At 36.6% G+C, this 24,859-nt stretch overlaps 1 protein-coding gene across 1 annotated transcript in view; it reads right to left on the bottom strand.

Annotated features, from left to right (window-relative positions):
- cdh20 (cadherin 20) overlaps window positions 1-24,859 on the bottom strand; it is a 212,407-nt gene that overhangs the window by 32,437 nt on the left and 155,111 nt on the right. Inside the window, exons 3-6 of the mRNA XM_012965436.3 lie at window positions 19,781-19,912; window positions 10,482-10,861; window positions 3,856-4,150; window positions 2,276-2,395 (exon numbers count right to left, since the gene is read on the bottom strand). Of these exons, the coding sequence (XP_012820890.2) occupies window positions 2,276-2,395; window positions 3,856-4,150; window positions 10,482-10,724 (658 nt within the window). The 5' untranslated portion in view covers window positions 10,725-10,861; window positions 19,781-19,912. The remainder of the gene's footprint in view (window positions 1-2,275; window positions 2,396-3,855; window positions 4,151-10,481; window positions 10,862-19,780; window positions 19,913-24,859) is intronic.

Here is a 24,859-nt window from a genome sequence, read left to right as displayed (position 1 = left end):
AATATAAATGCATATAAAGAGAACATAACAAAGATGGTACAGTACATAGAGCATCTTTCTAGTATGAGTTAAAAAATTAAACTGTTAGCATGGTTGCAACATGGGAAATGGGCCAGTTTAGAACCAAGTGCAGTCTTAACTTATACATTAATAGAGTAGGCAAAATGTCTGCAAATACAACACAGTAGCAATTTAGTTTATATCAGATTTGTTGTATATTTGTTATTTAACACCTAAGAGCTTGTGCAATAACTAAATGCAAAAAAGCAGCTATATTAAGCCTAACTGAATACAGTCAAAAGTCAGCACTAATAAGCCCATGTCCACCATAAACATAATAAGATTACAAAAATATCTGTTCATAAAACAAACAAAATAAGTGATGGCAAGATCAAAGTATATATTGCTTTGGTTTAACTGACTTTTACTTTACTATTTTGAACCATATACTTATAAGAGCCTAACGATATTTCAGTAGAATATATGCTGACCTTAAATACCACATCTATGAAACTGGCGCTTATTAGTTGTTATGGCAACCACAGAATGTAATTTCCTTTGAAATCCAACATAACACACAGAGAGACAAATTAAGTGTAAAAACAGGCAAACTGTATATAATGTATAGACCAGTACTATACTGCCCATTGTACATGAATATTGATTTGAGTAAAGACAATTAATTTAACCATTGAGCATATAAACTTCCATGATTAGCAGATATTTGTGTGCTGGATAATAATGATGCAATACTGCACTTCTTGTGAAGCATTTAATAAACTATCATTGGGTGATTGATGCTGAAGTGAGGAGTGAGGGGTCTGTTATGAATCAGGCTGTAATTGGGTGACAGGGCAAGCAAGCACAGGGAATGGTCCAGTAACCTGGGCCTGTCACACTATTTGGCTTATAACCATCCCCCTTTACCTTAGGTCTGACCCTTGGATACTCAGCTGCCAACAGAACCTATTGTACCTGCTACCACTATAAAACACTATTAAACACAAGGGCAAACAAAGATACAAGCTATATAAGCAAGAAGAGGCTGGAATTAAATATGGGAACACACAGAACAAAGGTTAATCAAACCAGTAGTCACAAAACAGACCATAGTCAAAGCCAGTAACCTAAAACACAAGATAAAACAACAGGTAGCCATAGAAAAGGAGTTACAGACAAAAACTGAGGGCAATACATATCAATAACATAACCCCAAGCAAACACAGCAGTCAGACAAGCAAAAAACAACACTAGGAACAAGAATGGACAGTACAAGTATGGGACCTGTTATCCAAAATGTTTTGGATCTGAGGTTTTCCAGATAAGGGATTTTTCTGTAATATGGATCTCCACACCATAACCCAGTAGGATTGTGTTGTCTCATATTAGGGTTAATGATATCTTAATTGGGATCAAGCACAAGGTACTGTTTAATTATTACAGAGAGAAAGAAAATAATTTTTAAAAATTAGAATTATTTATTAAAATGGAGTCCATGTAAGAAGGCCTACCCGTAATATGCAGCTTTTTGGATAATTTTTTTCTGGGTAACGAATCCCATACCTGTGCCAAATATATGCTTAAGAAATGAAAGAAATTATTATGCAAAATTACCATCATAATTTATACACTCACATACCTGGCATCTAATTCAAGATGGAACACTTTATTATAGTCCACAAATCTCATGAATCAGCAAATATGAAACTATGCTTGGTTGGTTCAAGTGAAGTGCAAGGCCCTGTTATACTATAGCAGATATACTAATTCATCATAGTCTTTTTGACTTCTCACTGGCTTCAGTGGTATCAGGGTTATTGAACCAACTTGAGGATATTTTCTCAAATGACTTTTGCAGCTGCTCCTCAGTGGGGGTCCCCAGGGTATATAACCAATAGATGCAGTCTGAAACAGACCAAAAGTCTAATGGAGCCTGCACAGCTTGCAGCATAGCGTTCACAGTTCTGATAAGAATATTGTAAGCCTTTGAAATGCTATTATTCAAAGCATTTTTTAAAGAATGTGTTGAGGCTGGAAAAAAAGTTTCTACTTTATACATTGAGATAACTAAATCCACATGAAAAAAAGGCTTTATTTTTAAAGATTAATAATGACTTTAACACTTTAAACTCTTCAGAAATTTTATTGTTTTAGATACTGAGCAAGTTATTGAACAATGTAAAAATGTAAATTTTCAGAACTAGAGGATTACAAGCTGATTAAAAAGAGAAAGCCATGAATATGTGATAAGAAACACGTTGGCCTTATTAAGTACCTGTTTTCGAATCCACAGAGAAATATGGCTGTCCTTGCAAAATGCTGTACACAACCCTTGCGCTGCTTCCATAAGTAGGATCATCTGCATCTGTTGCTGACACCTGGATAATAGAGGTACCTGACAAAAATAGAAAATATTGACCTTCTGAAATTAATAGCTGAGAATCTAATTTCGCCTCTTCCATTAAAAAAAAAAATCTTGCAAAGTTTGCATAATGACAGCCACACTAACTGTTTAACCACCTGTCAGTGGAAGATTAATTGCCACGCGCGGCTTCCATTCCACTAATGTATCCTAACAATATAATGAAGAAACCATTTTTAGAGATAAGCCGCACAAGGCTGTTAATGTTTCTCTGTCCCTTTACATATTGGATTTAGCACTTATAGCCGATATGATAGCTGTTTTAGCCACCTGTTCTCTACGCTAAAAATTACTTTCATTTTGTTCTATCATTTGGCAGTTGTTTTTATATATAATTGAGGAATCAATATAAATTTTCTTTTATCGCTGCCTTAATGAAGCTCTTCTGTAACAAAATCCGTGTTTCTGACATCAAATTACAGCTTTATGTGCCAGACATTGAAATAGGGTGTGCCTGGCCAAAAGCCCAAAATGAATGGTTCGAAAACACTCTCCGATTACAACATACAGCAGTGCAATTAGGAATAATCGGAAGCGTAAATTAGAGTTGATATCGAAAGTTAAAAAAGACTAAAAATTCCTGAGAATTACCAGTTGCTCCTCAAACCTTTTTTTAAATTCTTAAACTGATATCCTTACTCTAATGCAGGAAGATAAAGAAATAACTCTTGGTGCACACAGTATGTTGGGTGAGAGATTAGGTGACATTTGGAGGTTACATGGAGGTTATACAAGTATGCAAATAAAAAGCTAATAATGCAGATCATATGCATTTTACATATTTGTACCAACCCCCCCAGAGCTCATAGTAAATACTCAATTTTTGTTTTGTATTGAAGACCTACTTAACTTTCAAACTTATCCAAGGAAGTTGGCAAATTGAAGATTCAAACATGGGCACTTTCTAATTGTAACAACAGATTTTTGATATACTAAGAAAATGTTGGTTGTTACAAGGTAAGTATAATAAAAGATCCCCCACCTGAGTAAATATTCCCCATTATTATTGGCCCCATTCATTACCATGGTTCTGTACCCATGGGATGCATATACATAATGAATACACTTTGCATTCAGTATTTTTTTGCCTCTTTGAGAACAGATCTGCAAGGATGAATAGGATTGTTTAATACATGGGATGCAATGCAGTGGTACACATGCCATGACAAACATCTAAGTAAAGACTTGTTAGTACATACTCTATCTTTACACAGTATCTCTGACCTTGGCATGCTTAAATTGGCCCTAAGACATATTAAATCTTTTTTTTTAAGGTCTGCAAATAACATTATACCATTTGCATCACTAAGCATCACCATGGACATAAGCAAGCCTGCCTCTGTGGTGCTAAGCCAACAATGTGCCCCAGGAGATATACAAAAAAAAGTATAGGGTTTTTTTTCCTCCAGTTTTCATTAAGATAATTTTCTTACCCACTGGTGACATTTCTGCCACGGAAGCAGTATAAGGACCATCTAGAAACTTGGGTTCATTGTCATTTATGTCCTGAATTTTTATGATGAACTCTGATTCTGGCTCCATGGGCTTGTTAGTACTTCTGTCCAGAGCCTGTGCTCTTAGGGTATACTGAGATCGCTCTTCTCGGTCCAGTCTTTGAATTGCATGAATATCACCTGTGCCGTCATCGATTGTAAACATAGTTCCTGCTCCATCTCCTGAAAGGATGTATTTGATTGATCCATCTCCATTGTCCATATCTGAATGAAGCTATAACAGAGTATTTTCAGTAATTTTTTTTTGTGCAAAATATTGGCAGCAATAACAGTAAGCATGGATGCTAGTGTTCTTTTTGCCTCAATTCTTTTAGCAACATGTTATGGATGTTTAACTCTTCTCATATGTAAGCAGCATATTCACAAACATTGAGAGTTAGTACAATTATTTGATTAAGCTATAATGTATTGTAGCATTGCATAGGCCTAGTATACAGATGTAGCTGCCAAAGTCCACACCAAGGTTTAACTGGCAATGGGACCACTCAGTGAGGGCACCCGAGTGGTTTCTGCTATTCTGTGTGTTTTATTTTTAATGTGCTGCTTGTCTTAAAGGCGCTAACACCATCTAGTCAAAGGGCCAAATCCTATTTCAGTTTTGCTGGCCACTCATTTATATATCCTTCCAAGTCAGTAGACTAATATATAATAATACAAATGAATGAAATGTCACTTATAATAACATGGAAGACAAACTGACTGACCAAGTTAATTAATAATTCATTGACAATAATGCTGCCCCTGGTAGGACCTCTGAAATTCTGAAAGTTAAGTGACATTTTGCTTTCTGGGCACAAGAGTGTGAGTAGAGGGGTGATTGGTCACACAGCTTTTGTAACACTTGACAGGGTTCTACAACATAATTTCTGCAACTACCTGCTTTGCCAAGCGTTGTTCTCTGCTATACAATTCTATATAATTTATACTGTCGTCACATATTTTACTCCTGCTAAAAATAAAACAGAAATCGCCATGTAATTACTAGAAAATGAATTTTTTTTACCCCTTTTCAGTATCAGGATATTAGATGTTAATATTATAACTACAATGGAAGATTACTGGTTACTTTTCAGCCTGACACTGGTGTATCTATTGTTGGTGCTTGATAAACACTTGTTAATAATTACTATAAATGAGCATGGCTGCTTGAGTGTATTACACATTTTTAGTTAATAACTGGCTACTAAATATCATCTTTACATTTCAACCAAAATAATATTGCTGGGTTAAAATAATATTAATGTATTAGTAATGTTATAAAGTACATGCTGCTAAAGATCTAAATCCACTGAAATTCAATGGAGCATAATAGGTAAGTTGAAAAAAAAAACTCTTCATTGGTGGCCACATATCCTGCACTATATATTACACACACAGTACAGAATATAAGGGTACTAAAGTCAACAAAGACATTCTCTGACCATGGCACATTACAGAACTCCTAGGTAACTGCTAAAATGGCTAATAATTTGCATTAGCTGATACATTATGCTAAATGTAAACCCAGCAAGATCATGTTGCTGGGAAAGGCCAATGTTTGTAGATGCAGAAGATTTCCCAGTCTAGGCTTATCTACCATTACAAAGACTATGCTTATTCATAGAGCTCTTCTACACTCACAAAAACAACAATTCACACATATAAGCATGCACAGAAACACCTTTCCTTGAACCTTCAGTTTTATTTCCTTATAACTGTCAGGATACTGTCTTTGAGCTATGTTAAAGGTGGCCATACACTGGCCAACCCTTTAACAACTTGTCTTTACTCTCTCAACTGCTCACAAGGTGCATTGGCAGAAGTAATCCTAGGTTTGGATGGATTCAGAGTTCCTTTTTGTACCAGTGAATACAGGACAAAAATCTCATTGGTCATACAGCCCTTATTTGTGGCAGCACTTCTCTCAAATAGGTGAACGTGCATATAATAAGATGGGTGGTAAAAAACCAACTTGTGCAAAAAGCTATGGTAGGAGCTCATCCCTAATTACAACACAGTTTGTGATTTAAGTTTATATGTAAGCACTGAATACAGAATATGCTGCATTCCATCTGCTTTTGGCGGTTACCTGCGTTTGTTTTAGTACAGCCTCATTAGAAAGAATATGCCGCATTTCTTCCTACGCTCCACTGAGGTGGAATGCAAGCAAACACCACTGCTGGGGAGTACAGAAAGAAATGCTCGTCAATATGAGTCCTAATACCCCAACATTGTTTTTAGTACTTCCTATATCATTATTGATGACCTGTAGTATTTTCTTTCAATAACCACAATACCCATACCTCTATTTATATTGATAGAGAGAATGGCAAAACCCTAACAAAAAGTAATGTTCTCTATATAGATATTCCACTAAGGATACCAACATTGTGTTAGGAATATCCCTCAGAAATATACTTTCACATAAAAAGGTAAAACAATTAAATGCAGAAATCATCCAACTGATTAAGAAAAAGAAGTCTGCCTTTTCAGGAGGATGTTTCAGTTAAAGATTATAGCAGATAAAATGCCTGACTATGGGCCTGCTGTACCGATCAATCCTGAACAAAACCTTTTCCACAGCTATACAAGGATCAACTGCAATAGGATCATGGGATTGTCTGTCAAAATCTATTCATGAGCTGACATAAATGCCCAGATAATTGGCCAGTTTGCCTGGATTTAACCAATGGCCATGTATGAGCAGTTTAAGTGATTGTGTCAAAGAAGGACGATGGAGCTTCCTTGAGAAAAGGTGAGGCCATAATACCATAAACAAAATTGCACAGTGATTAGGTGATGTAGGGATAACATAGTATTTGTTGCTTTGTTATCGCAAGGGTAGAAGAACAGGACATATACTCATACAAAAACATGAAATTCTCAACAATAAACACAAACTACTATAAAGGTTGCAGAGCCCGCCATTAGTGTGATTAAAGAGGACAGCCCCATCCACTATAAAGACTATTGCTGAGCAATATTCATTATACTATGCATTTGAATTTCTTTCTTCTAAACCTCAGTTCTGGAACCTTTGGAGCATATATAATATGCCCCTTAGTGAGTTACAGAGCAGAAGTAATGCTACAAACACATTTACCTAGCACATCTTGCTCTGTGCATAGGGAAGTGTTCCCTTAACCACCATATGATGCTTTGGTATGATTCATGGAATACAAATTTTTTCAGACTACAAGATAGGGTTTGTTGTGTACTGAGCTACTGTATGTGGGTATTTCAAAATCAGCTACCTTGTGAAAACTAGTTAAAATGACAAAATACATTACAGTTACAATGTCAATGTGTGTTCCGCTTTCACCTCCAAACCCCCCCCCCCACTGTACTAAACACACAAATTACTCCATTTGTGGGTTGAAAAGGCTGCATCCATAGGTTAAACAACACTTACATTACATTTTGCAACATGACAGTAAACATTAAATCAAATTATTCAACTTGATCCTTACTATTAGCCACTGAAGGCTGCTGTTATAGAGATCCCATTTACCCCCATCTCGACAATCCTGAGGCTAACCACGTTTTTCTTTACCTCTCCATTTAACAGCAGCTAATATCTGCTATTCCTAGCCTCACCTCAAAGCAACACTGCCATCCCTCAATCCCTTTCACTCTGCTCTTAATATTACCCTTCCCTGACTGTGACTAATTTACTGACTCCCCCCCCGCCTCTTAAGGAAGGATGGGTGGGGCAACAAAAGTAAAATGGCACCAATTTCCTTCTGTTCTGCTTACTTAAACCCCACCAATCCGCTCCCGCCTACTATTCCCACAATCCGTTGCACCTAAATCTTCTTGTGACCACTTCCTTGTTCCTTCCCCACCCCCATGGCGTTACCCTAGCCTCCTACCCTTCTTTCTTAGCCAGCAGTGGTGGCAACCCTACTTCCTTGCCCTGTCATTGCCCCGTCCCTTCATTCCTACAGTCCCTGGGGCCCCCTAGTATGTTCTTCTAGGGTTACAACTATTTACATACAGTGTATACATATTTTTAGATTCACAATGTCAATATCTATACAAATTATACCTCTCTTATACCCTTTTTCTAAATAAAGAAAATGTTGAAATTGTTGTAGAACTGTAGCAACTGAAGGACCCAGCTTTTGTGTATTATTTTCATTTTATACATTATACAATTTATGTATACTGAAAATATTCCAATAAAGCTCCACAAATATTCACTCTCTTTTCCATTCAGGTAAAACGTACTTGGTGTGGCATATGTGCCGAATACTGTAATAAAGTCACTGATCTATGTATATAAGTCTGTATACACAGGCATTTGTGTACATTTGTTGTCAGAATTAGGCTAAATAACAAATTCATATATTTGGCCAAACCCAAATTGATCAATTGTAAACAAACATCTTCTCATTTAGTTGTAGCTTTAAAGTCACATGACTGTGTATTCAATTCAGTAGAACACTTTATAGTCAGTCAAATCAGCATCCTGCAATAAGTGATGAGATACAGCTGAATGCCCCCAAGCTCACTCTTGGAATTGGTGCAACCCTGGAATTAAATTGCGACTCATTCTAAATTCTAAACCAAATGTGAATATTCAGGAAAAAATTGCTTTAATTATCTGCACCTTATACACTTAGATGTTTCTTGCAATGTCTGAATGTTTCAGATGCCTTTAGTTTACCCAAGGGAGGCAGCAGAAGGGGAAATATTACCAGCCCTTTTGTGTGGTGAGATGGGGACAACCAACATCCCCTCCGCATTCCATGTGTGGTGTTTGCTGTGTTGTTGATTATGCTAATATTGTTATACCAATAGTGCTATTGGTTTAAATGTAATGTTTAATAGCAATTTTGTTAATAAAAGCTTTGCCCTATTTCTCTCAACATGGAAATGCACCATTTAGGTTACCAAGAGCTGCCAATCAGCTTTGGTCATTCTACTACTAGTTGACAAATTAAAGTGAAGAGCTCATTGGTTTCTACTGAAAAGGACACTGGTGCAATTTGTCACCTATGTTTGTAAATTAGTATTTTGAATGCTAGTGCTGCACAAACAAACTTCCTACACTGGATATGTACATTCCAGATTTAGAAGAAAGCAATATTCATTACATTAGTGCATCTGGGCCAGAACATGCCTGCTCTGGAACTCTGACTCTGCTTTCTTTGTAGCCATGGTTACTTAGTGCAGTACAGCTTATTGGAGGTGCGAGGCTTGGATGTTCACAGCTAAAACTTTTAACTTAATCTACCTGGTTTATGTTTGTTTTCCTATCAGCCAGTCTATAGTGTCTTTGTATGATTATGATGCTTTCTTTTTTGTCAACAAGTTGATTATTCCATAGTGTCCATATGTGTGTCTGTCTGTAGTGTGCTTATGATTGCCTGTATCTCTTTCTGTCTATCTACCTTGCGTGTGTGTGTCTGTATATCTACAGCTTCTCTATAACTGTCTCTCTGACTATCTAAGAACATGAAGGCAAGTTACCTCTTTTCTAAACAACATATTTCCTCAGTGACATTTCAATTATATTTACAATAATGGAGAAGAACTGTGAGGAATCTGTAAAATATATTCTTCTTGTATATTGTCTTTTAAATTGTGTTAGTGATGTCATCAGTGGTGCTTGCTGATGTCACATTCCTGTTATATTGTTATAACATTATCTATATATAATACACAAGAGCCATGACTATGCTGTAAATGCCGTTCTTAGTGATGTTATCAGTTATAATCAGTGATGTGATTTCAGTCACATAACTCACTGTAGAATGTGTATTATAATAAATAATGCACCCGCTGTTGTAAAATATGAGGACATTATAACTCACCTCAGAGTTCCATGACCTGTATATGTCATGGAACTCCTCTGTGACTTATAATATTCTTGTATTTTACAATAGGGGGTACATTATTCACTCCATCCGGGCTTAAAGGTTTATAAGAAAAATGTGTTCTTTTTTGCTCTGTTACATAATATCTTCCTTTTCTAAAATTATTTTTGCTTTTATGCAGTACATTATACATACATTTCTAGTATTTGAAATGCCTGCAATATAAGTTTCTGTGCTTGGGGCACAGGGAGATAAAGTAAGTTGTCTAAGCTGACAGGAGGCTGATGCAAGGGTTGAATTGGGATTCCCTGCTGTTCAATATCTCAGTAAGCTGAGTCATGTAAATGATTGACTACATAAAAACCGCAACAGCACAGTTTCTACTTTCATTCAGCACTAGCAAATAGGCTATTAGATTACTCATAAGAGTTGTTAAATAAGTACAAAGGATATAACAGGAATATCTAGGGCTCTGTTAATACCAGGCTGAATGTAGTTTGTAATCATAAACCTGCAGGATTACGGTATCTGAATTCTGATGCTCTATTGCAAAACTGGCAAAAAAAACAAAAACAAATGCACTAATATTCTGTATCTTAAGGCAAAACTGATGTAAAGTCATATTACAATGCAAAACCCCTAAAGTGCTTATTATTACTGCCAGGTTTGTTTATGTGAAAAATGTGTGCTAAACGAAAGGTCTCTTCTTCTTGATTCACTTTTTAGCTATCTTAAGAAGCTTACCTTGCCGACATACAAAGGCTCTGTCCCTGTGTACTCTTCCAGAACAAAGAACTGGTTCCATACCCAGCTTCTCTTTAGTCGGTGAGGAAGCAACTGCCTGCTCTGTGAGTTGCCTGAATCTCTGATAAGTGGATGTGAAAATTCAAAGACAGCGTTTGTCAGGTCCAATAGCACCATGTAGTATACAAGTGCGCAGTGTCTGTGATAGTTCTTTTTACAGCTCATTCTGTCCAGGTTTTTCATAAATCTTTATTTTCACTGTTGATGAATTACTTAATCACAGTACTTGATCTTTAATAAATAGAAGAAATGTTGAAAGACGTTTGATCTTGATATTTGCTTTGTTGGGACTGCAGTTGAGATGACAGATACCTGGGATGCTGAAAATAAAGGCATAAAGCAAAATTTAAGTTTTTGTCAGGATAATGATATTTTCTACTACAAAGTGTGAAGTCCTTTCTCCTACGTAGCATAATAATAAAATATGAACAGTATGTTTAGGAACAAAGAGGCCTGTTATCTTCATATATAGAGCAAAGTACCTTTGGATGCACTCCCACTAGGGGTTGTAGTTAGTGGGGAGGAATTCTTCACTTTGGTAACTTTGATTGCAACAGGGTTCCACTGTATTATTGATTTGCTAGAGTTAACAGCATGCTTTCAAAAATACAGTATTTATGATCTCACAAGCTCTTTGAAACTGCTGAATATAAGCATTCACATCCAGAAAAGAATACCAACGAAGCAATTTCCAAGGACGGTTGCTGTTTTCTAAATATAATTTGCTGCCACCCAGCACCAAATATATATATATTTTTAAAGGTGAATCTGTTTCATTGCTGACCTTAATTATTATTTTACGCTGGCTGTGGAATTTAGATGTCACGCTTGCAATTTTAGTCTGGAGCATATCCCTTAAGCTAATACGACATACTATGGGTTTGAATAGATAGTTAATCATTATGTAATCCACAAGAGTTTTAAGGGGTTTGATCGGCACCTTCTATTGTGTGATATCTGTGCAAGACAGACGAACAGATTTCCTTTCTTAAGGGCTGAAAGACTGGTTTAGGTAAAGGAATGTCGACCTCCAGTGGAGGGAGCTTTCTCATCAGTCAAGGGCCTTTTGTTGTCATGAAGTCAGATTAGCTGGTGACCTCACTCAGTGCCATTGAATGTAGCAGCTTCCCTTTCACAGTTTTATGGGTATAATGAGGTGGCATTGCGCTTAAGTTACTCTGTCAAAACACCCAGCACAGCTTTTATGCCGTTATTTCAGTGAGAAACCCCCAATGTCCCTTTCTTGCTTTGCCCTTTATTTTGTCCTTTCTCCATCTGGCCTAGATGAACAATTACTCCAATGTTTATTTATGCTGCACCAACTGAATAACAAGAGATTTTACAACTTTTTTTTCTGTTGCCCTTATTGTGAGCTACTTAACAGCTGCTTCTCCTAAAAAAATTAAAATGTGTCTTTTTTTCTATCCATCTTCGTACAACACTGGACTGATGAACAGCATAATTACCGAATATATCACATAAAACACATACCCTGTCTATCTTTGCACATGTCTTAGCATTTTGATATGTCATCAGTAGTGACAGAAGTTGCAAGTTACTGTACTTGCAATGTGAATATTTAATTGAGCAGCAGTATTTTATAAAACGCAACTGTATCTGCACCTAAATGTATTATTTCTAGGGATGCACCAAATTCATCATCTGTGGCAAACAGGCTATCTTTGAATACCAAATGAACACTTTGCTTTCATTTAACTATTGAAACGTCATTGACATTTCTGGTTTCAAAAATCAGCTTCTACATGCCAAAGTGATGTTTGTGTGCTCTCTTGCCTGCAACAAAAGAATAGGTTATTTTGCAATGCAGCTTTGCATTCTAAACATATGAGCAGGGCCACTCTCTGGAAACTACAGAAGAATAACTACTTTCAAGCTACACTATCCATTTCTGCTGGATTCTAGGCTCATAAATAGTGATGAGCGAATCTGTCCCGCTGTCTCTTTCGCTTCGGCGGAAAATTTGCGAATCTTTCAAAAGATTCTCGAAACGGTGAAAATGTCACACGTCAAAAAAATTGTCGTCCGCGACTACTTTTTTGTCGCCCACGACTATTTTTTGTCGCCCACGGCTATTCGTTTGTCGCGGGCGACAATTTTTGGACGCTTGGCAAATTTTTTCATCCGTTTCGTGAAACAACCCGCCAATGGTGAAACGTGGAAATTCACCACGAATCCATGCCTGCCGAAACATTTCGCCCATCACTACTCATAAACACTTTTCAATGATCAAGTGGTCAAGCAGAAAAACAAGAAAAAATAGGGGCAAAACCCCAAACGATCAATAAATTAGCAAGCAGCATTTATTGTTCCACCGTTGGAATGCCACACCTGGTTGTAAAGGATTTCTAGGTCTATGCATACTTTTTGTACCGAGTACAAGAGCTTATTTGAATTGTACAATAGGTTCAAGGAGAAGGAATTGTTTAACAGGAAAATAGAGTGAAGAGTTCAAGAAGGAGAAGTGGGGTCAAAGGCAGCATATGTAGGAATAAGGAAAGTAATGTGTACTATTTTCCAAAAAGCTGGCCGTATTCTTCAGATTGTGTCTTACCACTCTGTTCAGCTCAAAAACAAGATTGTTCAAAGCCCAAAGAAGGACTAACCAAAACAAAAGGCAATATGGTAATATTATGTCACTGGAAGAAGCAGTACTAAGTAAAAATATCCTAATGGATTTCTAGCTCTAACTATACAGTCAGTATCTCCACTTATATCTTCTTTTTAAAGAAAAATATAAGAAATAAGAACTGTCCAATATTTCCTGTAAATATCCAGTAATACTTTTTAGGATGGAGCATGTGTTCTAAAGCGGATCGCAATCAATACACTGGGTAATTAAGGGCATGCTTGTAAAAGCTTATCTAATTTACACGCCAATTTGAGATAAAAGATTCTTACAAGATTTTAGTCTGACAGAATTCTGGCAAGTGCAGAGGCTAAAGCTGGCCATACACGTGGCGATCTGACGATGTTTCGTAAGACCATCTGTTGCACGAAACATTGTCAGATGTGCCACACACCATTCAGGGCTGAATCGGCAGGTAAGGAGGTAGAAACAATAGGATTTCTACCTCCTTCTGCCGATTCAGCGCTGAAGGGAGATTTTGATCAGGCGCCTTCTATGGCGCCCGATCAAAATTTTCCAACTGGTCCGATCGGCGAGTCGTCCGATATCAGCAGCTTCCTGCGATATCGGTCGACTAGCCGACATACCATACACGCACCGAATATTGTACAAAACGAGGTTTCGTACGATATTATCGGTGCGTGTATGGCCACCTTTAGGCAATCTACTGATCAGAATCCTGAGAAATATTTCTGTCACATCAACAATCTAAGATTTTTTAACCCAGGTGTACAAACTGACAAAAACTCTGAATTCTGTGATAGCAGGGATAAAATGGTAATGTACTAGCATATACAGCACCAACACTGGCTCATTGTAGCACTATTGTATTTCTACTGTATGTCCCTTACATGTCAATTCATTTATTATGTATTGACTTTTCAGTTAATGAAGATAACATTTTGCTTTCAAATGTCTTTTTACAATTATTTTTATTGAGTCCCTCAGCCATATCTCTCAGTATGGTATGAGACATCCTATTTTAAATTCACTAAAAGAAAAAAAAGTGCACCAGCGAATTGGACTCTGCTTGAACATGTGCTTCAGAAGTGACTCAGCCTTTAGTTTGGAAAGGCTAAACTAAACTTAAGTGCAATTTGGTCCCTTTTGGCAAATTTAGTACAACTGTGGCAGATGCAACATTGTGTTTAAAAAAATTGCAAATTGTGTTTGAATATTGCACTTTTTAATATGACCCCTTATATCTCATGCATTTACAAAACAGATACCATGTTCAAAATCTGTGCTGTCAAAGATTTTGAGTGATTCATTTAAATACTATGTCAAAGATTTTCCATGACATAGGCTATGGTATTTGCTGTGCTGGGAGACACAGCAAATCTGTCCTATGAGCTTCCAACTGGACAACCCTGAATAAAAAGGAATAAGATGAGTAAAAATGGCCATACAAGGGCTGATAAGCTTCTGAATTAGTCCTTCCAGACCACAAATTGGTGTGGGTGATCGATCCATAGACCCCTCTGTATGTTGGCCCCCATGGAAATGATCAGCTCGATTTGACCCAGCTTGTGGGTGACCAAATTAGACCAGATCCACTAATTTGGCTGGCAGTGAATGGCCATCTTAAGTAAAAAAAAACTATCCAACCATAACCTGCTGCTTATAATCTGAACCAGTTATGAGGTGCAGCTATTTGCATGACCTGAACCAGCTCATGATACTGGAGGGAGGTGGTGTAAATAGACTGAAGTATTTCTTGAGTCTAGAACTACAAAGACCCCCAACCTGCTGAAGTAACATTGTTTTCTAACCAAAACGACCCACAACAACCGGCACAAAAAGTGACTGTATCATTTCAGGATGATAAATCCTGCACAATATTGTCAGGAGCCAAAAAGTGTCAACTATCATTTGCAGTCCTCAATTTTTCACATATCAGGTTATATAGAGAGAGTACACACACATATATACAGGTATGGGACCTGTTATCCAGAATTCTTGTGACCTAGATCCTCGTGCTAAAAATAATTTAAACATTAATTAAACTCAATAGGATTGTCTTGCCTCCAATTAGGACTAATTGTGTCTTAGTTGGGATCAAGAACAAGGTACGGTTATATTATTACCGAGAAAAATGTAATCAATCTTAAGATTTTGAATTATTTGATTAAAATGGGAGTCTATGGGAGATGGCCTTCCTGTAATTTGGAACTTTCTGGACAATGGGTTTCACAGATAATGGATCCCATTCCTGTCTATAAAGCATATATAGTCTCTGCACAAATTCACAGCACAGATATCTGTTATTAGATGCTTTTGGCAAACTATAACATATTTTATACTACAGCTATTATCACTAGTTTATAAATGTCTCATATTTTCTGCAGCACTGTACAAATATAAATAAAAATGAAACCATCTGGAACTGAAGAGTCTATGCTTGAGAACTTTGCTGTATAATGTTGGCTTCTCCTGCTTTGCAATTGGAATTCATTTAATCTAATTTACATTTTCAGTGTTGTCCAACACAGGTATTTGTTGAGATTACAATGATTGTTGAAAATAAAGGGCTTTCTCAAGCAAAGTTTTGCAATAAATAACTGCTTTCCGTGTGGGCTGCTCAGACTGCCTCCCACATCCCTACCCAGCACTCCTGTTTTGAATGAAATGTCCTGAATAGTTACAAATGTGCCTTTTGGATGAGCTAGGCACCGTGGAGACCTTTCTGAACCCAGGAAGGATGGTGGTCTGCATCTTCCGCATTCACATACAATGCACAACTACAAGTTAGCCATTCTCAGGGATTTTATTCTAAGATTCTCTTGTAAAGTCTATGGAATGTCATAACATAACTAAGGAGCTTTTATTTAAAGGTGTGTAACAAATCTCTGAAATACAACAAACATTGCCAGTTTAATGTAATAAGTGTGCTGTTTAATATTAGGCATATTTAATTTCAAATATTTCTTTCTATGTGCAGCCAAGTATAATATATTAATATTTGCTACATGTAACATATTGTGGATGTTATAATGATTGTGTATAACATTGCATATGAAAAAAACAGGCTTTTCCTCCTTCTTATAGTGCCATTTAAATGACTTCTGAGTTTATTATAATTTATCTTGTGTATGATTGCACTTTACTCCTCACTAACTTCACTATATCAGGACTAACTTTGCACATATAACTAAACAAGCAGTCATACACAAAGCCCTACACTGGCACATTGAATATGACTGAACATGATGGGTATATAATCATCCTAATTCTGCTTTAAAAACACAGATTAGGATGGGTAATGATTTTGTTTTGCACCAATTTGATATATAAGAAGATTATGGATATTTAGACCAATTTAAGTGGCAGTACATGCTTTGAACTCAAAGAAGCATTAAACTTTAATACATAAAACAGCTCTCGCCTAGCAGAGAACTGTTTGCTCTGAGTTTTAAGGATCTGAAGGACTTTTAAAAGAATAATAATTTGCCAGTGAAATACTGGTTGTATTATAACAACAATAATTGAGATAAGGTTGCCTTAACCTTTCTACTCTTCATGTAAAGCTCCTTTTACACTACAGACTTTTCATACAATTCAAACAGACTGCACTAGTAGCATGAATACCTGTCCCATATATCTCTAAGGGAATCATATGGTCACACTATGTAGTTTGATTCAATTTGACCCATTCCAAGGGTATTACTGGTCCATAAAGACATGTGCATATACAGTTAGGGGCCCATTTATCAATTTACGATTGGTTCTGAATAGAAAAAAATAGTATTTTTTCTAACTTTTTCATACTTTGTGTACTTTTTTGTTTTGGAATTCATTCAAGCTTCGGTATTGTGACTTTCCTTGGGCCAGGTTGGAGCTGCAGAGTGCCATTGAGTCCTATGGGAGGCTTCGAAAATCATGCACTGAAGGTTCAAAGTCAGAAAGGTTTTTGCGCCATTTACGATCATTTGGATATGAAAATTTAGTAACTTTCAGATCGTACTACGATATGTTCTTGCAAGCACGTTGCAACTTTTCGCAAAACTAACGCACATCAGAAATTTTCGTATTTAATGTGAATTTTCGCAAATCATACTCGTAATTCAGACTTGCCCCAAAAATGTATCAGGATTTCAAATGTGAAATATAGAAACTTTGATTTTACCTCTGCTAAAGAGTAATGTGCAAGTGCATGTTGTTCCTGTGTATGGCCAGGCTACAACACTAAAGCCTTTACATGCTTGAAAGTATTAGTATAAACAAAACTTAGTGGGATTACTGAAATAGTCATTAATTATTGTTCAAAACTCAGGTTGCAGGGGGACCCTGATCTAGTGCTGAACCTTAGTAATAAGTTAACACTCCAGAGCAACCTTGCATATTAGGGGCAGGACACTAGCAGTGAAGACTAGAAGCATGCTAGGTTAACCACTTGGCATGCAGCAGGGCTCTAAGCATGTATCTTTCTCTTAGGAAATGAGGGGCCAAATGTTTATAATGCACAGATACACAATAAATCAAGATATCTGTAATTTTCTTTACCTATATTGTCCTACAAATTTTAAAAGTTGCTCTACATGGAATTTTCCAGGCAAAATGTTTTCCTGGAAGATTACAACATGCTTGACAAGATGCATTAAATCGGGGGTGGGTTCTATTCACACCAAATGCCAAATCAATACGCACAGTTAGAATGGTCTTGCCCCAGTATATCACTAGGGTCATGTACATGCAATAATTTGTCCGAGGGGGTAATTTAGAAATGAAGAACAATAACTGGACTGAGACCCCAAATTGTTAGCTAAATTCTAGAAAAACACTTAGATAAAAAAATGGTATCTAAGGACTATTTCAGAAACAGATTGGTCAGAGCACAGTACCTTTTCACTATATCATAAAGCTGATACAAGCTCTAACCCATAATCCTTGTTTACTGAAATAGGCCATTCACAAAGCCTTAGTGGCATTACAATGACAATTGCCTCATAAATCTTATCTTCAACTAGCTCTCTCATTCAAAGGCGCATGGAACTGCATGTTAAATGCCTCAAAGGTTCATTAGAAAGCATTGACTTGTGTGTGTAATTATTCTTAGGAAACTATTTAATTTCACAGGCACTAATCTGGAAAAGCAACACAGTGGGAGGAAATTACTTTTAAAATAAATGAACACTATATTGCATTACCCTTTTTGAAATAAGATAGCCGAAACTCTTAGTGAAAGTAAATAGAGTTGTTCCTTTTTTTACCTTTAGCTCAACACTATGGATGGTTAGACTTTTTACTCTGTAACCCTGCATTTTGTGTAGAATGTGGTCTTGGCCACTTGAGCATGCTGGGAATTGTAGTTCACAGCAGTGAAGGGCCACAAGATTTGCATTCATGTTTTACACTTTTCCATTTCCTTTTGTCTTTGTTCTAAAAAAGACTCTTTAAATTGTTTAAGAGCATTCTGTATATACAGCGGAGTATATGAATGGCCATACATTATTCTCTTTCCTGTCTTTGCAGGGCAACTGTTTTGGAACAGTGAATCTGCATCAAAGCAATTCTATGACATGTGCACCCTTACCAAGCACCCAGGCCTTTTCTTGTCACAGATTCAACAGCTCTGCTCCTTTTGTACATTATTCAGATGGGGCTTCTGCGTTTGCAAATGAAAAGGGACAGCTTCATTGATACCTTGTTAGAGCAAGACTGAAAAACACAAAACGGATAGCCACTGCAGTTCCCCTAAAGCTATTTGAAATGAATCCAATTAATAAACAGAAATTTTTTCATGGAAGCAAAGGAACTGATTCTCATTATTTTCTGCCTGGGAGCTTGGGTTCATAGTCAAAAGCACATATATACATAAAAGAAAGTAATGAAGTGCTTATTTGATTTAAGTACAGTGCAGACATAACGAGCAATTCAGTTATGAAGTACACAAATCTCCTATATAATAGTTTGTAATGTAAGTGGGATGTCTGCTCTTTAATGTCCCCTCCAGCAAAGCAACACTTTTAATCCCAATTAGTATTTCAGGGAAAGTGTTTTCTCCTCTCTCAGCATAGTAAATCGACATAATGTGGACACGAATGGCAAACAATCAGCCTCATTATTCCGGCTTAGTAAAGATAGGAGAAGCAGCCTTTCCATCATCCTGTCACCAAAAGTAAGAAGGAAATTAAACCCAGAAAAAGGAAAATTAAACAAAAGAAAAATTAGCAGCGTGACTCTAAAAGCTCAATAATTGTCAATACCAAAGTTCTCGGAGTCACTCTAACATCTGTGTTAGGAAAAGTATTTTATTTAGGTCTGGCTATAAAACCTCAACTAAACTTTCCTGTCAGGTATGTTAGAGTGAAAAGTAAACAGCTATAACAGACTACATTTAAAAGATTAATATAAACAAAAACACTGTACCAGATCTGTTATGGCTAGTGCAGGGCTAGGAAAACATAATTCAGCCCAGAATTAAATATTAGCTCTGTCAATCTATCTATCTATCTATCTATCTTGTGAAAATGAATGTTCTTATAAAATAATCCTTGCTGAATGAAATCTGCATGTATGAAAATACAAATCCCCCCATCAATATTATAACATGCATTCAAATCAACTGTATAAAATAAGAATTGGATTATACCTTATCTTTGATTCCTGCCCAGATGCTGAATCCTGCGTTGCAGCTAGCTCCTCTCTATTCGGGATAGTTCAGATAGTAGCAGTGATTTCTGCAAAGCCCCAGTGCACTCCTGTATGTCTCCTTGTTAACTGCCTGTAATGACAGCAAAAGTTGCATTTTACACTTCTAAGGCAAGCAACTTTCAATGAGGATTGAAGAACACCATTTCAAAAGAACTCACCAATCAGCATTCTAGCCTTTAAACTGATACTCCCCCCTCTTCCAATCTACTCCCACCATTCTGAATCACTGAACAAGCCCCGAGAGAGTTGCCTAAGAAATCATTCATAAGTAAAAGTCCAAGTATGCATAGAGCTTTGCTTTAGTATTAGCATGATCAAAAAGAGAGATTAAGTTCATCATTCTGTGTATGATAACAAATAAGAAACTGATCAGTGTCATGATAATTATTTTACCTCCAAAGATAATCCATTATATAAAGTAAAAATGTGCCAAAACACAGAGATTTTAACTGTTTATAGAGAATTTGTGTGGATATGTTGCTTAATTAGCAGAAACAGAGAACCTGATTGCTTCCCTTAATATCTCACTACTTAATTGGGTCCTTTCTGAGGGCAATTAAAAAACAGTTCTTTTTAATGTCAGATAGTATTTTTATGCAAATAAACAATGCATCTGGGACAGCTTTTACCATCATTATCAATTATGATTCTCTGTAATGCTGTGGAGATCTGTCTATACCTCTTTCATGATCTCTTTTATTCCTGGTCCTTTCTTGTAACCCTAGTTGAATGCAACCTGTAGTAAACAAAAAGGGAGTAGTGCTCCAATGTTTGAATGCAATTTAAATGCAACAGTTTAATACCCAGCAGGAAGCATATTCAGGGCAAGGGTCTTACATGAAGCACCTGTTGTGCTTGGATACAGTTAACAAGTTTTTCTATGTAGAACTGCATTTTTGCTTTAGGAAACAATAAAAAAAGTAAAACAAAAATTTCTCCCCCTTTGTTTGTCTCTTTACTGCATGCCTAATTGTCACACATTTTTGGCAAGCGAAACCTGATTGTAACACAGTATGCCTTGGGGATTGTATCAAGAACACACTTGAAACAACTGGTTTTGGATAGTGATGAGTTAATTTTTTCGGCAGGTATGGATTCGCAGCGAAATTCTGCATTTCACCATCGACAACATTTTTTTTGCGAAACTGAGGCAAAAATTCCCTGTGACAAAAAAAGTGCCTGACTTGACTTTAATGCATTTGGAGTGAACAAAAAATGATCTCGTGTAAAATGTGTCACCTATTGACTTCAATGTGTTTCGCAAATTTTTTGCCGTTTCACAAATTTTTCCGCAGTTTCACAGGTTTTTCGGCAAAGCGGTACAGATTTGCTCATCTGTTGTTCTGGAAAGTAGTATAAATTTGCTGAAAACTTTTTTTGTTTGTTGTATTTTGAAATCTAATAGACCTCTCAAATAACATAGGTAGTGGAAGCACTTGTTTATGAATAAAACTCACGTTTTAAAATAAGAAATTGCAGGAAAGTAATTTAAGAAAATGGAGCTTTTGAACAAAGGGTTGTGAATAACTAGAACTCCCACAAGCCTACAAAATCTGCCATTCCATGTGCCAGATGTGCCTGCCTTACAGCAAAATCCCTTCCACAACTGATTTCTGGAGTTCATAAAGAGGATTCTTGTATAACATCTATCAAACTGCTTTTGATTATCATTCAAGATATTCAAGATATTTCAAGAGCTTTTCTAGCATAAATTGTTTTCTAGGATTTGCTACATTTTAAAATTAAGTTCCATTCTCTCCCCCCTCTTTTCCATGCTCTTTTGTGTTCTTGTACTGTTTATTTGAGAAGATATCCAAAAATATATCATAATAACAGATCCATCTTATAATGGAGCCTATCTAATTAATGCATAGTCTAACACCTACTTTAGACGACTGTCTGCTTGGCAGTGAAGGCGTTAATGGTGTCTTCCAACCATAGTTATGATAAACGAAACTTGTAGGATTTTTCTTCAGCACTGATTAGACTATTATCAAAAGGTAAAATTACTATTATCTCTAAAATTCACACATAGTTCACTTTGTGTACAAGCCTTTTTAAATCTCAGCAGAGTGATATATCAGTATCAAAATTGTGAGTTGTAATGTTTACATTTTACACTAAAAACATTGTAGTTAATTTCATACACCATCTGTCACATTATGCTAATATACAAATCCATCTATTACATTTCTTGCTGTCCTAATTGCCGCAATCTATAAAGGATTCTGATTTATGAAGAGAAAAACTAATGTTGCCTAAGGCCAGTGAACACAAAGGTACACAAAATGGAGGAATTGTCAGAAGCAATTCTGTCTTACTTCACTACTCATTGAACACTAAATGCCCCTCCAGCAATATAGCGAATATATCTCTAGAGAAGGCAGTAGTCAATCCATCAATATAAAATGACAAATTTTGATGGGATACCTAGGAAAAACAGACACGTCATTTGCTTGCGTATATATATATATATATATATATATATATATATATATATATATATATATATATATAAACATACAGTAGGGGGCTGATTTACTAACCCACGAATCCGACCCGAATTGGAAAAGTTCCGACTTGAAAACGAACATTTTGCGACTTTTTCGTATGGTTTGCGATTTTTTCGGATTCTGTACGAATTTTTCGTTACCAATACGATTTTTGCGTAAAAACGCGAGTTTTTCGTATCCATTACGAAAGTTGCGTAAAAAGTTGCGCATTTTTCGTAGCGTTAAAACTTACGCGAAAAGTTGCGCATTTTTCGTAGCGTTAAAACTTAACGCTACGAAAAATGCGCAACTTTTCGCGTAAGTTTTAACGCTACGAAAAATGCGCAACTTTTTACGCAACTTTCGTAATGGATAGGAAAACTCGCGTTTTTACGCAAAAATCGTATTGGTAACGAAAAATTCGTAAAGAATCCGAAAAAATCGCAAAACATACGAAAAAATCGCAAAATACCGATCATTACGAAAAAAACGCAATCGGACTCCATTCGACCCGTTCGTGGGTAAGTAAATCAGCCCCTACATATGCACACACTATGTACCAATAAAGAATAATTGATTAATAATGTAGCTACATAAAACATATACATTGAAACAATACACAAAGGCCATGCATATCCTGTAAAAATTATATATTGTTATAAATGGTGCTCAGTCAAGTGTAATATGAAACTTATCTATAACTGTACTTGGCCTGCAGCCTGTGCTTTTTTACAGCCTGAAACTCCTCAGTGACTTAACAGTTTTATATCTTATAACAAGAGATACACCTGTACATTTAGCTAAGTTTTAAATCCTCCTAATCTGTCACATAAAAGATCCTTTATGATGTGTAAAATAAAACCATAAGGGCTCATTTAGTTTTTTCCAGGCGCAATAGCTAGAGCAAGTTCTAGATCAGGGGTGGGCAAACTACGGCCCGCGGGCCACGTCCGGCCCCTTGGCCTTTTTAATCCGGCCCGCCGACGACGCCAAGTCTCATCACGCGAGACTTGGTGGGCCGGAATTAAACAGACTAAGGGGGCGTAACGCTGGCCTGGCCCTGCCTGCCCTGGCCCGGTCTGGCCCGGGGGTAAGTAAATGTGGCCCGTGAGCCAAATTTTGCCCACCCCTGTTCTAGATGTTAAAAGTAGCAGGCTAGTGTAAAATTCGCATATAAACTGTGGCAAATAACATGCTTTGATCTGTAGCTTCAAAAATACACATGCGAAATGGCAAATATGCGACTACTGCTACTGCTACTTTTTTTTTGGCGTTTCTGTCACTTTTTTGATGCAACGTTTCCCCCACTCAGTGAATTTTTGCCAAAAAATTCCCCAATTGCGAATTGCAGAATTTTGCAGCAAATCCATGCCTGAGGAAAAATTTTGCTCATTACTATTCTATATCAATGATTGTATATGCATTGTCAGCAATTTGCTATGTAATAAGTTCAATGGCAATCATGTTAGACACACAGTTGTCTAACATATAGTTCTGTTAGAATAGGATTATGGGGCTTGTTTCTAAGTGATGTTTGTGGGTTTCACAAGTACATGCTTATGGACAGGCAGTTTGCTGAGTTAAATGGCTGTATTTTGGTAGTTATAGAGTGACCAGGGGAAAAACCACTCAAGCTGAGGTTATCCTGCTAAGTTACATAGTACAATATTAGACTGGCTACTTGCTATGTTTCAGTTGGCCATACCTAAAAAAATCAGCCTAAAAAAGTGTACAATTTCTGGGATTAGAACCCAAATCAAAAAGCTGCACAGTATTATCTGATATCTTTTTTGTATTTTATAATTTTACATTAAAGAAAATGTACAGGAATTAAATACCTTATGACATGCATAACGAATGTTATTGTCTGTTCTAATTTGTTTGTAGCTATAGGCTTTATGGAAATCAATAATACATAGAAAAAGCATTATTCTGTCGCACTGTTTTGTAAGTGCATGTTAACCACTGACAGCACTGGGTTCAAAAGAAGCTATATCAGTATTAATCGACAAACACAATCGTACTTTATTAAAACAGCCCCCCTCCCCATTTTTTTAGTAAATAATCTAACACTCAATCATTCTCTCAATATAGAGGGCCTGCTGTCTTTAACAGCTTCTTCTTAGAAAGAATGCCTTTAGAGAAGAGAGATTGAAAGCCAACATTCAACCAAACCAAGTTGTTGTGATGAATTATGTGACCAGGTAGTCAAAACAGCTCGTCCACATCAATTGTCAGATTCCATTTTACACTGACAGCTTTCAGTTTCTATATCTCTTTTTGTCTTCTACCAGATTTTGTAATGGGTTGGTACCCTAGCCAATATGTCAATGCATGCTTCAGTAAACACAGAGAATAGAAGTTCTTCTTTTGTTTGGGCCCGACATGGCTGGTTGGTTTTCTGCATCAGCAAGCAGTGGCTTCCTTCACAGTTGGAGCTTTCCAATAATTGCCAGAACAAATTATAATAGGGCAATCTGTCCTTTCTCCCCTTTCAAAGTAGAAGAAAGGGAAAGAAGTGAAAC

The sequence above is a fragment of the Xenopus tropicalis genome, chromosome 6 (assembly GCF_000004195.4).
Source record: "Xenopus tropicalis strain Nigerian chromosome 6, UCB_Xtro_10.0, whole genome shotgun sequence".
NCBI lineage: Eukaryota > Metazoa > Chordata > Amphibia > Anura > Pipidae > Xenopus > Xenopus tropicalis.
The sequence above is the reverse complement of the archived record's forward strand: the minus strand, read 5'-3'. Positions and strand labels throughout refer to the sequence as shown.